This window comes from Diadema setosum, chromosome 21 (assembly GCF_964275005.1).
Source record: "Diadema setosum chromosome 21, eeDiaSeto1, whole genome shotgun sequence".
Lineage (NCBI taxonomy): Eukaryota > Metazoa > Echinodermata > Echinoidea > Diadematoida > Diadematidae > Diadema > Diadema setosum.
This window is the reverse complement of record NC_092705.1, coordinates 29810965-29828340: the sequence shown is the minus strand read 5'-3', so window position 1 is coordinate 29828340 and position 17376 is coordinate 29810965. Positions and strand designations below refer to the sequence as shown.

Sequence of the window (17376 nt, the reverse complement as noted above, 5' to 3'; positions counted from 1 at the left end):
GGCACTAGGTTAGTATTACATTAGAACTGGAAGTAGTCACATTGAAGAAACGAGTGTGCAACACTCCCGACTTCAAATGCTATGTCGCAATTTCATCTCTCCCTTGAAAGATCATCTCTACCCAATAAGTCCTATCAATGATGGAGAATTTTGCTGCAAAATTATCATCGCAAAATTATCATCTTGTTATAATCTGTGTGACGGCACTGCATATTTTATACTAGGGAAAGCTTACCCGGAAGAGGTTAAAAGCTTACCCGGAAGAGATTAAAAGCAATATATCTGAACAAAATCAAAAATTCAAAAGGGATTCCCTCCCCTACCGCCGAAAAAGTAATAATTTCAAAAAGGAACAGGATCTTCAATCTTCTTAAATTCTTTGCCAAGTTACAAATCAGTCATAAATCGTTAGGTATTAAGAGGCCTTGCAAATTCTGCGATAGAAAACAAACAACTGTTGTTGTTTTTTTCAACAGCAACAAAGATAACAAATGAGAGGGAATTTCACTCTTATGAATTTTGTGTAACCACAAAAAAAAAAAACAAAGATACAACACTCTACAACAGAAACATGTTTTCTAGGACTCAATGAGCTATTTGGCTATGAATCATCTTTGTGCTGCTAGTGTTAGGCAAATTCATTAAGCGGAATTTAATCAACCGTGTGAATTAAAAGCTGTCGGTATTGCAAACCCGATTATTTCCCACAGATCTTCTTGTCCTTGTAAGTACAGTATGTATACATACTATACGGAAAATACTAGTAGTATCATGGCGCAGACAGCTATAATCGGTTTTATCGTTTAACACAGTCAAGATGATTACATAGAAAGAGAGGCAATTCGAAATTTGAGCCAATAATATCACAACTTGAAGCAGCTGTTGCCAGGGCATTTTAATCATGACGATCATTCATTCACAGACAAAGACGCGAAATATTTAGGCAGAAGACTTGAATCTTTTTGTATGGAAGACGGCGTTACCATGGCTATGAGAAGAATAGGGATCGTCCTTTTTGCATGGGCTTTCACTGCGTCGGCTTCAGCACTTGTGGAAGATGTGCCCTTTGTCACCCCAAATGGACTCAACTTTCTCGGAGTTGGATACAATATTCTTTCAGGTATGACATAAAATATTCAAAAGAATTGATTCGTGGGAATAACTCTGATGTCATTTAAAAAGTGTAGATTTTCTATTCGAAGTTAAAAAAATAAATAAATAAATGGAAGACCATGGGCTACAAGCACGAAGTTTTAGGGGCGGATCTAGCTTTTTGCTAGGGGGGGGGGTGGCTCAATGACAATTCTCTCGCCAAATCCGACTGACAAGCAAAAAACAAAAGCAAAAACAAAAAGGACTGAGAGAGTGCTAGGAACATACTGTGGGAGTCTGGACAAAATATGATGGCTTTTTTCTATGCACATCACCAGTTCGGCTATGCACATCACATTTTCACTTGGCAGCCCAAAAGGGAAGGGGTTTAAACTCCCTAACCCCTCCCCCCCCCCCCCCCCCCATCGTATATCCGCCACTGTCTTTACGTCTCAAGAATAATATGTAAACAGTCGAGGTTTAAACATTTCATTCATTAGTCCATACATAACATTTGTAGTGATAAATCGTAAGAAAACGAAAGAAAAATAATGTGCATTCTGTTAAATATGGTACACATAACAGTACATCCCAATTATAATCGCACGGTTGTGCACCCTTCATCCTCGATCCACAAAATGGTTACAGTGAAATTCCATTCCATATGTTTGGGTGAACGTTTATGAATACTGTAAAATTATCATTTAAAATAAAATGGAATAGTGGGCGTTCCATTAGAATCGGAGAGAGAATACAATACTACTGGAATGTTATTTTAAGTTTTTTACAGGTTTTCATGTAACCCTGATGTTGATCGCAAATATGCTTAAATTTATGATAGGATAACTATCATTACCCAATTTGCATTGAAAAATTTTGATCAAATTTTGAATTGTTCTGGTTGTTGTTTTATGTATTTATTCCACTCCGTTAAAGACTACTTTGCCTTGAAATGGATTTCACTTTCAAACTGTCACTTTAATTCTCAAGATTCAACTTGTTCTCATGTGAGTAAATGTTCCTGCCAGGGCAAGGGGGATGGGGGTGAGATAGAGGGGGGGGGGGACGTTAGAGACCTATTCCACTTCGGACTACAGTTGTATTTTTGCCATTTATCTGGGCAGACCCAAAGAGAATTTATGTTCTCACTTTTACAAATTTCTGGAGTGTAGGCATTACTGAGATATCAATAAGAAAAAAAAAAACTCCCGTACACCCAGTCCAAGCTGTGTGTCACGTGAAAATAAGTTTGGACACTGTCAAAACATAAAAACATATCACTGAGCTTATTACTTCGTCTGTTGAGAATGAGAAGGGCGTTAAGTTGACCCGAAGACATATGGGTTTAACCCCTTGCTTACGGAAGACCATATCATCAAATGTATCAGTGATAGATTCTTAAAACATATAGTTGCCGAATTAACATTATGATTTCAAGCAGTACAATCAAAGGATGATAAATTTCATGTGTATCTATGTGCATACACAAGGGTAAAGATATTCCGAACTGAAAATCACAATGGGCGTCATCAAGTGGATTAATCTTATCATAGGAATTCTATGAAGTAGTCCTACGTTTAATGTTTTAAACGTCCTTGCGATCTCCACCTTTTATCTTCACAAAATTACAAAATACCTCTGAAAAGCAGATTAACGGATAAGAAGAACGACAACGAAAATAATGTTGGTGGTGTTCTTGTTTTCCAAACAGGAAACCCGGATGGTGGTGACGTCACAAGTGGCGGTGTCGATCCGGGACTGCTTGTTACACGGCGAGTGCTTGAACTAACATACAACAACCGCGCCATGTCGTCAAACGGTCGATATCACGTGCCCGATCAGGTGACCTTTGTACCACGTGGCTCTTGCGTTGAGGGAGCCTCAAAGCAGGTTTTCTACGGCACCAAATCTTACCAAGATGTTATGACAGCTGACGTGAAGCTGGATTGTGAGTAATCCCTAGCTCGCACCCCCCCCCCTCCACTTTATTTGCACCATACAAAGAAATACTTAAGGTGTCACCACTTTGGGGCCCCACTTTTTTTTTTTTTACCCCGGAAGTGTGTAAGTGTTAAAACAAGGCATCTTTTCCGAGTCATGATACTCCTGTATTTCTATCGCAGTGTTGACTCCACCTTTATTAATCTTCCTCTTACTGGTGCCATGGGGATAAAAGTTCATCGGTCTGAAAGACATAGGCTACATACATACGTACACATATAGACACACACACACACACACACACACACGAATATATATGTGTGTGTGTATATATATAATTCATATATAATATATATGAATTATACATATACATATATATATATATATATATATATATATATATATATATTGTATATAACTAAAAAATTATATACATATAACGACAGTAAAGAAGAGGCGGTAGACGTTGCTTTTGAATCCTCACAGTCTGATTTTACTTCGAGCTTTCGGGCTTTCTGCCCTTAGCAGCTGAAGATACACGACTCACACTATATATATATATATCTATATATATATATATATATATATAAAATCATATAATTACATATGTATATATTTGCCCTTAGCACTGTCGCATCACTGACTCATCAAAAATTGGCAGGATTTGGACAAAACATGTGTTATTTTAATGTCATAATTGGAGCATTTAAGAGTAGAATATCAGAAAACGGTATGCATATTTAAATACGCCAGAGTTCATTCTAGGATGTGGCGGTGAAAACTCATTTTCGGTATTTTATGCCGTAAGGGTTCTTTTTTTTTTTTTGTGTGTGTGTGTGTGTGTCACGGCCCATGTTGTATGCATACAATTATAGATACATACATTAGACATGTGCGAGTGAGTATATACACATGAAGATTATGTTTTTCGTCGATAACGTACCATAATCATACAACCCCTTTCCTCGAAAGGTAAATGTTGCTATATTATTACAATAGCACTTTATTTGAAGTGAAAAGTACTGCTTTATTTAATCCATTATATTTCAAAATGGAAAATTAGTGAGGATTTATTTGCAAGTCAATTGAGACTAAGATGATGACAACATCACCTCCTCAAATTTAGATAACGTGGTTGCTACTAATTACACTCTTTCATGGGTTACGTTATCATGTGAAAGTCTTAAATTCAAAAAATTTCTTAGCCTAGGTCCGATTCTAGGGAAACTTTTTTTTCATTTTACTGTAATATCATTATTAAAGACAACTTGAACGTAGTGTGTAATTGAATTTGATAAGTAAAGACATTAAGTTGAAAAGCTTTATGTCAAAAATGACTTCCTTTTTCTTCTCTTTCATCTCTTTTTTTTTTCTTCTACTACTACTTCTTCTTACTCTTATTAGCGGTCCTGGCCAGCATCTTCACTGGTTATGAATTTTCGCAGAGCAGTCGTGAGTTCACTTTGAGTTATGATAAAAGATCGACTGATAGATAGTATTGATAATATTCTAAATATGATTATGATAACAATAACATTCACACATTCGTATTGTACCATCAGTTTCTATAAGAGAATGACTGCCTATTGCGCACATTGACAAGCGTAAATCAATGATAATGCTACTAGTAGTTATATGGACAAAATAATGCACATAACTTCTGCTGGCCTTGAAAAGAGTGTTGGATGCTGAATAAGGGCATAAAAATTGCTATAAGATTGGTTATCTCGAGGAGAGGGCTGCTTGTTCACAAGCTGGCGTCAATGTTAACTTTTTTTATTTAAAAAATGGGGCGAGGCAACTACATTTTCTCTGTCAGACATATCTATCACATTTTGACATTTCTTTTATCACAAAAAGAAAAAAAACCTGACAGACATGATAATTATCATACTTCATTTCTCAGTTAGCAACACGCAGTGGATAAATGCAGCATTCTAGTATCTGTATGAGCGCATCAGTTCCAAAGAGTTATTCTTCTGAATAATCATTATGAAATGATTTATATTATGCAAGCTAATACTAAATTTGATTTCCATTTATTCATTTTTTATTTATTTCAATATTCTTTTAGCAGGGTAGCCCTTTCAGTTGGTTAACTGTTCTACCAAGGGGCCCTGCTCACATTATGTACAGATAAAAATGTCATGTACATCAACACTAAGTACAAACAGTGAAATAACTTAATAACATACTACATTCATGCGCGAGTAATGATTTCATAAGCTTGCTTTAGTCTTTGAAGAAAGAAACTCAGTAAAGTTAATCATCTTTTTCACCGTTTTTTACTCACTTTCTTTATCGTTATCTTCAATTTACAATGAAAAAGCATTGTGTTTGGCATGAGTTGCAGGTACAATTCCTTCCGTCACGTCCGTTATGCCTCTCATTTCGTCTTTAGAATATCAAGAAGTAAAGGACGCCACAGAAAATTCCCGCCACGTGTTTTTCGAAGATCGATTAGTCTGCAATCTTGGGAAGGCGCGCTACCTAGAAGAGCTCGCTCGTGTTGACAGACACCCCCTGTCGAGGTCGTTCGTCATCGACGCATGCGCACTGCCGGAAAGCTACACAGACGGACAGAACGACTACATAGACTTTCTAGATAATTGGGGAAGCGTAAGTTAAGCCATAGAATAACCTATTGATTGTAGGCCTCTCTCGTCCCTGCTGAAGAGAACACAGTGTCCACATAGCTAGTCGACTATGTGAAAACGCTCGAATTTAACAGTGTGAAAATTATTTCACACTGTGGTGTGTTTTGTCAGAGTGTATTCACATATCAATGTTCTGTTTCACAATAGGAATTAATGATTCACACAGTGAATTCATGATTCACAATGTGTTCAAACCGTTAAAATGCTCAAATTTAACGGTGTAGAGATTTCACATTGTGTTCACAATGTGTTTACACTGTGTTTCACATTGTGTTTCACATTGTGGGACACTGTGTTCTTTCCAGCTGCAGGGGTAAGCGCTTACAGTTTCCTTCGTGAAAAAAAAAAAACGATAAAGAAAGTTCCAGTGGAATCCTTCCGTTTCGAATTAACTCTGATGGCGTCATTCATTAGCTCTAATACACAGCTGTTGTCGATAGCAAATGATTATGCTGTCTCAAGTAGATGATTAATCATAAACATGATGAAATTTGCTTTTTCATTAGACTTTGGCCTTTCATATCGTGCTGCATTTTCACCATAACGTTGCTTTCAATACATCAGAGCATGTATAGTAAAGGACAAAGGAGTACTCATGGTGTCGGATTAATGAATTCATGATTTGATATTCCATAGCAAAGCAAGTGCTAATCATTTCCAGAGCAGGTCGCAGCAGACAGCAAAGCTTTCTTTCTTTCTTCAGGTGCATTTTTCAATTACCAATGGAAATCAACTGGAAAAGTAAGCCCCTATACTGCCCTACTTTGGCAAAAGGAAGCAAGTGACATACCATCCGAATTTGAGTTATTGATGTTTTCATAATTCACATAATGAGCTCTTCTTCCAGGCCAAATTTCATGCAGAAACACTCATCCTACTAAGAGATATGTTAAGACATCATGATGGTCCATTGACGTCAGTGTATATGACAGACACATTTTGCTCTTTTACGAGAAATGTCACTTTTGTCACTTGCTTCCTTTTGCCAAAGTAGGGCAGTATACTACCTCACAACTTCCAGCACAAAAAAAAAAAAAAAAATCATGAACGCAACAAAATCATAATCGTTTGCAATTGTTGGTCTGTCTTTCTGAATACCTGTAAATCTGTCACAAACTTTATTACAATATCATACAACGTCCACAGACAAAAAGAAAGTCGAGTGTCTGAGACTTCCAACACCTAGCAACACTGTTTTTTATGATGGACGCTGAGTAAGCTATTCGTTTTTCAGGAGATCCGTGATTATTTGTGTCTGAATTGTCCACACACAAAACATATTTAATAATCACGTGATTGTTTCCCATCTTTTTGCTAAAAGGCGGTGGTCGTTGAAGTCGACGTCGGTGTCAAGACGGTGGATCGTTATCGAGCAACAGTGGCGAAATTCGTCCAGTATCTCAGGGAGAACGTAAGTGTTCGGACTCACTCGCTACAATTGCTTTTTCTCTGTTCATCATGCCGAGATGCGACTCAAAATCTTATGAGATAATGTCACTCTTCACAAGAAGGAACAAAATGGTGTAGACTTTTGGAGGTATTCCTGACTTAGATGTTCATATGTGATCATATTTTTTTTTTGAGGGGTATTTGTTTGTTCTTCAGCTTCATATTTTAACTCTTACTGTGTCAGATGGTCAGGAGATAATGGAATACGGAAAAGTTATCAATTTGCTAGCCACACTTGTGAATAGTCAATAATTGAGATATGAAGTAAAAAGAAATTAGTCCCATTCTACTGCACATGCTCTATGAATGAAAAAACAAAAACTATAGTTATCATTTGAAAATGGGCTTTTTTCTACACTATATTCACTGAATAAATTTAGACTTAGAATATTGTGTTTATACAATCAATCTTATCATGGCATTTCATTTCATTTAACTCCATTTCATGTTGTTCCGTTTCCAACAAGAGTATAAAAAAGACAATACGACATTTGCATAATATACAAATGAAATCAATGCGTCTCTCTTTCTACAATAAAGCATGCAAACATAGTTCAATTTAGAACCCTCATGCCTACGTGCACCATTTTGTGTGTTATCAATTCAAAAAATACAGGTTCTTATAATGTCATTGTTGCTGATGATTTGCATGGTTTTTTTTTGTTTGTGTTTTTGTTTTTCAGAATGAAAAGAGTCTAAAACCAGGAGGCAAATTTCAGGATTACGCCGACTCCATGATTGTCGACATGAAGGCCTTCACTGCAGAGATGACGTCAACAACCCGTTTTGGAGACTTGATAAATACGGTCACCGTTGGGGGCGATAGTTTCACTGAGCCGATTGCCGTCAGGATCAAAAGCATGCACGAGGTTTGAATTCGTTTATTGTTTTTTTTTTCTCCCTTTACATTCTAGCGATTTTGTCCAAAGTGTAGTATACATTACCTTTCTACAAACTAATGTCACAATGTTGATAATATGTCTAAAATTACAATCAAATATCTTAGACATTTAATCTAAAATTTCTGATGATATAATATTTGCTCAGAATAATGTACTGTATGTGTGTCTATTATAATATTTTTGATCTTTTTATATGGTTTAGACGTTTATACGTCATGTATACATACAAGTTTTATAGATATAACTGCATCTTATGTATACAGAAGCTAATACATATACATCTACTTATTGTACATGCTTTCTCACGTTCTCATTGTGTTTTTGTTTCACAGTTCTTTTCACAAGACTACTGGCAGCTTTTTGATGATTACGTTGCGGATGGACTCTGCGAAGCCAGCTTCCTGACTCGCCTGTCGGCAACGAGGGCCAACATCCGCCGAGCCCTGGAAAACCTGCCGGCATCAAAGCATGCTCAGCTTTCCAGCGGTATCTGAGCTATTTTTGATATTTCCTATATACACGTGCTTTTGCGATGTACTTGAAACACGATTGTGCAGAAAGTGTGAAAGCTGCCAATTCGCCTTTTGGTGCTTAAGCATCTTCTATCAGGTAGATTGTGTAGAAAATTGTTCCATGCATGAACAAACGAATGGTTTCAACTTTGCATCACAAACTGCCAAGACGTCAAAACAATCAACGATTCAATCACCGTTTTATGAAGTGTGTCCCCTGTCTAAAATCAAAGGTCATCCGTGATGGAAATATATCAAGAATTTCATTTGAGAGAACTCCGATATTGGGGTTGGATAACCACTATGATGTTAAGTGCCATATTGACACTAAAACTTCTTAAGAAATTATGAGAATGCTATAGCAATAAAGTTAACGATTCATTCACAGCTATCAATTTTATGAAAGGGACTGTTGCTGCTGCGTTTTTCTTTCTTTAAGAAACTTGACATGGACGGACTACTCCTTGACATAAATGTATTGTTGTTTTTTGTGTATTCTTTTAGATTATGGTTAAATTGTCTTTTTTTTTTAAGTAAGTGTCATGTCATGTACTATCCCAGATCCCAGCGTACAAGTGCCCGTGACCTGGCCCTATGGAACATACTCGCTCCCAATGCCCCAGGTTGGGTGTCCAACTTCGCACTTCTACTGGCAAACAGGTCAGCCCCCCCCCCCCCCAACACACACACACACACCACCACCACCACCACCACCACCTCTAGATCGTATAAATGTTTAAAAGTGTTGTTGCTGGTGTGTAATACGCAATCCATGATTTTCCACTCAGACCTTCTTTCTTCAATTTCGTTAAAACACTTAAAGCAAACACACACACAAACGTGCTCCTTAACCAACACCCATATTCCCACACGGTTAGCAAGTACACACAAACACACACAAACACACACACACACACACACACACACATGCATAACAGATCACATGCTCCTACGAGCTAACAAATGCATATGTTTGTCTCCTCTCTTACAATAATGCAAGTACAATGTACATGCATTATTTGTGTCTTACAAACACATCTTGTGCCATCTCCCCGACTATTGTACACCCAACTCGTTGCGCAAAATGAAATACACTTTGATGATTTAATATTATAGAAATTGTCGCTGTTTTTGTTCAATAACGTTTATTTCCAGCAAACATTACACATCAGTACAGATAATATGTTTTGATTAATTTATTCATTGAATCATTGTTTTCTAGTTTTTCCTAGTGTTCTTCAGGAAATGATGCACAAAATACAATTGAGTCAATTATAGTTACCGGTATCTACTTTTCCTTGCAGTCACTGCACTAATGTTTTGATGGTTTGATTTGACAAATTGTCGAATTTCAAATTAAAAAAAAAACAAACACAACAATAACCACCGCCCAAACATAATATACACGTTTTGCGAATTATACTGTCATGATCAAGAGATAACAAACAAATATCAGCATGCTTTTGAAACGTTTACGGAAGGGTTTACCTATCACTTTTCTCTTTGGGAAAACGTTGACCTAATCAATATTGGCAAATCCTGTCACTCACAGATAAAATTAAAGTATTGATTGTTTGTTATCAACCCAACTAATATTTAGCTTTATATTGGCACAATATCAGAGATAAGCTGGTGGAATGTAGAACCGGTTATAGTTCGTTATTCCGGAGGTTCATTAGTATGGATATTTTCTTTTATTTCATCTTCTTTTTTTTCTAAATTATTTTTGGACTAACAACCCTTATTTCATCTTCGGATTACCGTGTATAACGAACCTTCTACATAAAGAATCCTCAAACGAATGCCACAAAACTTCGCATTTCTAACCCAATTTCATTTTCGGAATAACGAACATCATTATAGGTATTCTGACTATGTGTGTTTTGCAATTACCAACCTCCAGAATCAAGAAGTTAACCTCATTTTTTCTGATTAACAAATCTTCCGAATAACATCGCCAAGTAGAATGATGTAGCTCAAAGTTTCAAATTGGCAACATTGTGAAACAATACCTTTAATCAACCCCTCAGGCTCCCGGTACCAGGATACGGAGAACTACCTCCCAAACAACTACTGGTCGGATCCGTGCCACCTCCAGGGTCCGTACTACCGGGTTAGTGTGGAGCAGAACTTCTGTTCGAAGACCAACGCGGCGGAGGACGAGTACAACTGGGCGTGGCCAGCGGGAGAGTACTGCGTGTTCAAGAAGGGAAACGAGTGCCCGGACGGTGTGTTGTCGTTGTTAATCGTTTATAATCCATATATATATATATATATATATATATTTAAGGGGTGCCTTATTATAATGTTCATGCGTATAGTGTGCTTTATTGTGTGTGTGTGTGTCTGTCTGTCTGTCTGTCTGTGTCTGTGTCTGTGTCTGTGTGTACAAGTGTTTTGCCTTATTGTAATGTTCTAACAAACGAGTGTGTGTTGCGTTTAAGTGTATACACTGGCGACATGACTGGAGATCGTGTAAGTATGTTTTGCTATGTGTGTGCTTATCTTATGTATCGCATGTGTGTGTGTGCTCTAGTTTGCACCACTCGGTGTTGAAAAACTGTAATCTGTGTATTGTGTGCGTGCGTTTATCTTGTATCTTCATTATTGCCAATATTTTCCATACAGTAAAGGACCTATGCAGTGCAAGGGCATATTGATTTGTGTTGGTCTATAATACCCTGATCATCACTTACGTGGCAAAAAGAGTACATTTGCCGTACAATCTATATTTTTGTTATTTTTCTTAATATTACTGGGATATGAGCAGAAAAAAAAATGTTTCAAAGCACGATTCTGTCGATAACATCATCTGTCAATCACGGCTACATTATCAATTTTATCAACAAAAGACATTTGAATGCACCATCCCCTGAACTGAGCATAACTTTCATGTTTCCACACTATTAAGAAAGAGAGAAATAATAGCAAGACACAACGACAAGAAAATAAAAGTGATTAGATAAAATTAAAAATTGATAACAAATGATCATCATGTCCATATTATCTCTGTTTACGATACCCCATGCAGGCTTCCAGGAGGGCTGGGTCCAGTGGGACGATTCCGATGTGCTGAACTCTAACCAGCTGACCGGGCAGGTGCCCGAGGGCGTGTACGACCGCGACACCCTCATCTACTTCTGCTGCCGCGAGGACGGATTCGCCTCCAACCCGATCACGCTGCCGACCGACGACCGTTTCTTTCTCTTCAAGAAGAGCCAGCAGTGTCAGGAGGTGTCGGGAATGAGGGTCAGCGAGGAGTGGTTCCGGTGGGACGGCGAGGACGACCGCATCGTCTTCCGTGATTACCTCGGCGGCAGCACGCCGTACAACACGGGCGAAGACAGCGACCACCTCATTCACTACTGCTACTATTACACCGGCATCATGGACTAGGAATAATCATGGATTGAATCAATGGGCAGGTTCATCCGAATATACGTGTGGATTGTGTGAAAGCAGCAATATTGATAGAAGGCATCAAAGAAAATTTGAGGAAAACCGGACAATCGATTTAAAGTTATTATTTTTTGTTTAAGTTTCGGTGAATGAAGCCATCGCTGGGTAGGGAGGGTACTACAGTTCATGTTGTCACGGCAGGACAACAATACAAGAGAAATATAATCAGAGTTTAAGATATTTTCAAATTTCTAGCAAAATGAAAGACCACATGACTTACTGTACCTCTTTCAGAAAGCAGGAGGAATAATATTACCCTTTACATGTACCATAAAAAGTGGAGGGAATGTGTACTTTCGATTTCAAAAAAAAAAAAAAAATCTGTGGAAGTCTTTTTATTTCATTGGTGTGTTGTACTAATGTTGCTGCATTCGCTCAATCCACATCAATATTTGGTTGAACTTGCTTTTGAAGCATGCAAGACATAGTGATAAGTATAGTGTCGTATTAAAGTATATGACCTCTGTAGATATAGTTTGTGGATTTGTCCATTATGATCAGATAAGATTATTGAAGGTCATTCGGAGTTAAATCACCATGGCAATGTAATTTATAGATGTACTCCAGAGAGTAATCAGGCGAAAATGACTAATTGTGACGTTATATCTGTGTATTTCCAAGAAACGTACATGTGTTGACACCTACATCTGACATCTCCCAGTCCAAAGCCGAATACAGTTTGAAATACTACTGCTAGATCTTCAGCGCCCTGCTGGAAAGAACACAGTGTTCCATAGTGTGAGAAACACAGTGAGAACACAGTGTGAAATCTCTTCACACTATTGAATTCGAGCGTTTTAACAGTGTGAACACAATGTGAGTCATTAATTCACAGTGTAAAACAAAGCATAACTATGTGAACACTCTGTAAAAACCACACCACAGTATAAATCATCCTCACACTGTTGAAATTTTCACATAGCCGACTATGTGAACGCACTGTGAACACATTGTTGAACACTGTGTTCTTTCCAGTAGGGTGGTTTGTCTAAGCTTGCTCCATGCCATTTGAGAGAAAACACTAGAGAGAGAGAAAAAAAAAACAACCCTCCGTTTAAAAAGCAAAGACTCATTTGTTATTCCAAACAGAGAAACCAAATTGTATGGATGACAAACATATAATATACGTTGTTGATACTCATTATGATTGTTATTGTTGTTATGATTATTTCTCTGCTTGGCTTTAAGATAGTCAAGGGGTACACCTGTCCGTAGAGACAAGGAAAAAGGAGATAGATAGATAGTTAATAATGAATCAACAAATGGAAGTAAATAAGTGGAGACAAGTGATGTAGTAAAAAGATGAATAAATAAATGGAAAAAATAAATAAATGGATAGATAGATAAATAAATAAATATATAAATTAAAAAATGATACTTACATACATACACCGATAAATAAATGAAAAAGGTGACAGTAATGCCTTCAGCAAACTTCCCCATGAAGTAAACTGATTACGCGCGAAACTGACAATGAGTTGATAACCATTTTCTTGTAGAGGGAGAGAAATTGAAGAAATTCACACCTAAACCTTCCCCCCTCTGGATAATACCTTTCTTTCAACCATTTTCTTTCTTTGAAGAGCGAGCTGACTAGTTGATCGGCTAACCTGTTACTGTTATACCCCCTTCCCCACCACCACCCACCCCTCAGACAAAAGCATCCAATTAGTAAATCCGCCATCTTCTTCTGCTTGTATCATTCTGTCTTTCCTCTGTTCATTGAACAATTTTAGATCCATCCGAATAAAATATCATGATCTCTGTGATCATGTGTGTCTGTTATGTGTCTCTTTGAAGACGATATTACATGTAATCCCATCTACACTTTACTTAATAGACCGTTTGCCGAAAAGGATAATGTTACTGTCACTTATGTAGTTTTTATGATGTTCTTTATTTCAATTTCATTCAATATCAGCATTATGTTCACAAGGAAACGAATATAAACAAAACTACACAGCTGCATTCTTCTCACGTGTGCTGCTAAGTCTCGTGTATACTTTATGTCAAATCATTCATATCTATAATCAATATAATTAATAAGTGTTATTTACTCTTCTCTATGGAGGGATAAAAAGTTCAAAACGTGTTTTACCGTTCGCCGGGGTTGCAACAGACTTTTAATCTACGTTAAATCCATTCAGATACAAGGACTGCAGTTTGGTGGTGGTGTTTTAAAAAAGAGAAAATAGAGAAAAAATGGGGCCCTATACAACAAATAAACTGCAATTTCTTACAACATCTTTTTCCTCTTTTTAAGTAGTAGGCAATGATTGCTGTACGTGGTGTGTGAAGATGAAAAAAAACGCATCGAATGTCGCTAACGACAAAATCGTAAGTCTTGTGTATTGGGTGCAATAAAAAGCTGTGGGCAATTGACTTTGTCGATGTTCATGGCTAGCTGTAAGAGGTAGACAATAGCTGTTTTCACAGCTCGAACAATGGCATACGTTTGTCGCTTTATTGCCAGCAATATTGAGGCGCATAGAGAAGAGCGCTTACAATGAAATGAGTCGGCTTAATTTCGACCAGACAGTTCAGACGAGCGCACACAAGAATCAAGTTATGATTAAACATTGGGGCACGCTGGAGTAGTAAGAACACGCTCTCGTCGCAGAAAATAATGACTAATCGAGAAAGAGGGGAGAAATAAAGAAACCAATGTTTCTTATGATAGTATAAAAGCATTAGTTTGTTAATATGACTATAATAATGCAACTTCTTTTTCTTCTACTACTGACATTACATCTGATGATGATAAAGATACCAATAGTAATGATAATGCTAACCATTACAATTGTTTTTACTATCATTATCGGTTGTAGCATAAGTTCATTCATCATCATTCTTGTCGTAATGATATAATAACACAGCATTCTAAACAATATTCTTTACAATGATATCATAATTCCTTTACAAGTGATGCGATAGAAAGTTATAGTATTCGAAAGACTTCTTTTTAGTATCTTTATTTACACACCTACGCGTTCATCCTTTCTTTCTCATTTTCCCATGCCTATCACTCCCAAATATCTACATACAACAGCTGCACAATGCTGTATCTATAAACAGACACGCACAACCGCACACACATAATCACTCCCCAAAACACACACATAATCACAGCGCATTAATTTATTCATTCTAGTGAATAAAACATAGATCGTTCAAAATAAAACCGGTGAAAGGAAAGGTGAATATCTTAATTTTTCCGTCCCTCCAAACGCGAAATCGTGTCATCTACTGATGATATTGACAGCAAAGTCCGGTTGGACACGGTTGCTCAACACGTGTAACGTCAGAAAAACCCATAACAAATTATGGATTCGCCTTCTTCCATGAGCATTTAGTTATTAATCAAAAGTATCAGTCGCTAGTCCTGTGGGATTTTTTTTTTTTTTTTACCGATGGTAGATTAAAGTGAATGTAATGGGAGAAAATAGTGATGTCTCTTAATCATGCAGTATTAACCATGTTAGCAATAAAGCCCCAAAAAGCTCATACAGCAAACTTGTTCCTTCTGAACACACTCGCTAAGCTTTTTTTTTTTCTTAATCGTCTGCTTATACCTGACGAGGACCACAAAATATATGCGCATTAGAGATTTCATTTTTCTTACGATTTCAGTGCCTTTCAAACTGATACTGAAGAAAAAATGGTGATCATGCAATTTAGAGAGAGAGAGAGAGAGAGAGAGAGAGAGAGAAAAAAAAAAAAAAGAGGTTGCCGTGTGTTTTCCCAGATGGCGGGAATCTCAATATCCAATGTGTATCGTCTGCCTGTGTGACATTAATTTTTGCTCTGGTCTTTTTTTTTTCTTGTGTGTGGGGATGGGTGTGTATGTTTTTTGTTGTTTGTTGTTGTTTTTTTCTAAATCTGACCGATGTAAACGTCAACTCGTTGTGAAAGGATCGCCGCTGAGTTAATTCTCACCTTCTATTGTTGCATCTCGCAGAAATAGAAAATTCTTTTGTGCAACGTGATGACTGTAGTGTACGGTGTACGGAACAGTTAACACTTCACTCGAGAACCTCATTTCGCTCCTTTTTGTCATTATTCTCTCTTTCTCTTTTCTCTCTCTCCCTTCCCCTTTAATCTCTCTCTCTCCTCTCTCTCTCTTTCTTCCGTCTCCTACCAAAGTCTTTAAAAATTACAACACGTCTGTTTCCTTTTATATTTTGTCAGATGGAAATAAAATGATTGAATCGAATTATATTAAATATATTCGTATACTTACTTTGCTACACTCAGGTATAATTTGTTTACTATGTGTGCAAAGATGAGTATACCATGTATATACACTGCACACACACACACAAGCACACACACACACACACACACACACACATTATTATATATATATCTGCATTTTTTCATATATGTACATTTTTACAAGTTTGCTGTATACTGTTAATGTATTGGGTATGGATATTGAATATATATACATATATATATACAAATATATATATAAATATATATATATATATATATATATATATATATATATATATATATATATATACATACATATATATATATATATATATATATATATATATATGTATATATATGTTTATGTATATATACATAAACAGTCAGAAAATTGGATAGATAGATAGATATACATTTATATAAAGATACATATATATAAACTATACTGGGAGTGTATATTTTTCATTCATTCTTGCACTTGAATCTAGGGCATATGTGTGTATGTGATGGCGTTGGTTTGCACGTGTGTGTATGTATGTAGGTTGGTTGGACCTTTTTTTTTCCATTAACTTTCTCTTTTCATCGGCTTAAAATTTGGGTGAGTCTCTATGGTCGCCGGATAGTACGCTGACGGACTCGTCAACGGCATTCCTTCTAAATGAAAAATGTCAACCCCCTTTTCTATGGTAGTGCATGTTCTCTGAAAAGGGACATCTGTTTTGAGTACAAAAGCGGACAATTGGGTACATGTGCTGCATTTCATTCGTCTTTTCATAGCACGCTTACCTTTTCGCCTATACCTCGCTCTCTATCATTTTCGCTCGCTCTCTCTCACGCGCACACAAACACACACACTCTCTCACCATCTCTCTTCTCTGCCATTTCTCTCCAACCCCCACCCCTCTCTCTCTCTCTCTCTCTCTCTCTCTCTCGTTACTCATCATCCTCTTTCACCGTTGTTCAAAGTCTATACGCCACTGTACCTACTACAGCTTTTTTGAATGGATCACTCTTTCCTTTCTTTTCTATGGTGCTTCTATTGAGCGCCATCGCCTGCTCGCCAATATAATAACGAACCAGGCTTTCTGTTTTTTGAATACCGCGGATGCTTTATCAGTCGTGGTGATAATAACGTTATGTTGAAACGCT

The 17376-nt window shown here is 37.0% G+C and overlaps 1 protein-coding gene across 1 annotated transcript; it reads left to right on the top strand.

Annotated features, from left to right (window-relative positions):
* The first annotated feature begins 984 nt into the window (after window positions 1-984).
* LOC140244461 (uncharacterized) lies at window positions 985-11949 on the top strand. The gene is made up of 10 exons (XM_072324099.1): window positions 985-1120; window positions 2804-3040; window positions 4438-4485; window positions 5435-5652; window positions 7012-7101; window positions 7823-8008; window positions 8374-8527; window positions 9115-9213; window positions 10584-10781; window positions 11585-11949. The coding sequence occupies exons 1-10, from the start codon at window positions 985-987 to the stop codon at window positions 11947-11949; spliced, it is 1731 nt and encodes a 576-aa protein (XP_072180200.1).
* The last annotated feature ends 5427 nt before the right edge of the window (window positions 11950-17376 follow it).

What these genes read in the sequence shown, in the direction of transcription:
- LOC140244461 (XM_072324099.1), top strand. Translation starts at nt 985, where the DNA reads ATGGCTATGAGAAGAATAGGGATCGTCCTTTTTGCATGGGCTTTCACT. An exon ending in TTCTAGATAATTGGGGAAGC is followed by an intron (nt 5,653 to 7,011) that starts GTAAGTTAAGCC and finishes TTTTGCTAAAAG; the next exon opens with GCGGTGGTCGTTGAAGTCGA. An exon ending in GGGAAACGAGTGCCCGGACG is followed by an intron (nt 10,782 to 11,584) that starts GTGTGTTGTCGT and finishes TACCCCATGCAG; the next exon opens with GCTTCCAGGAGGGCTGGGTC.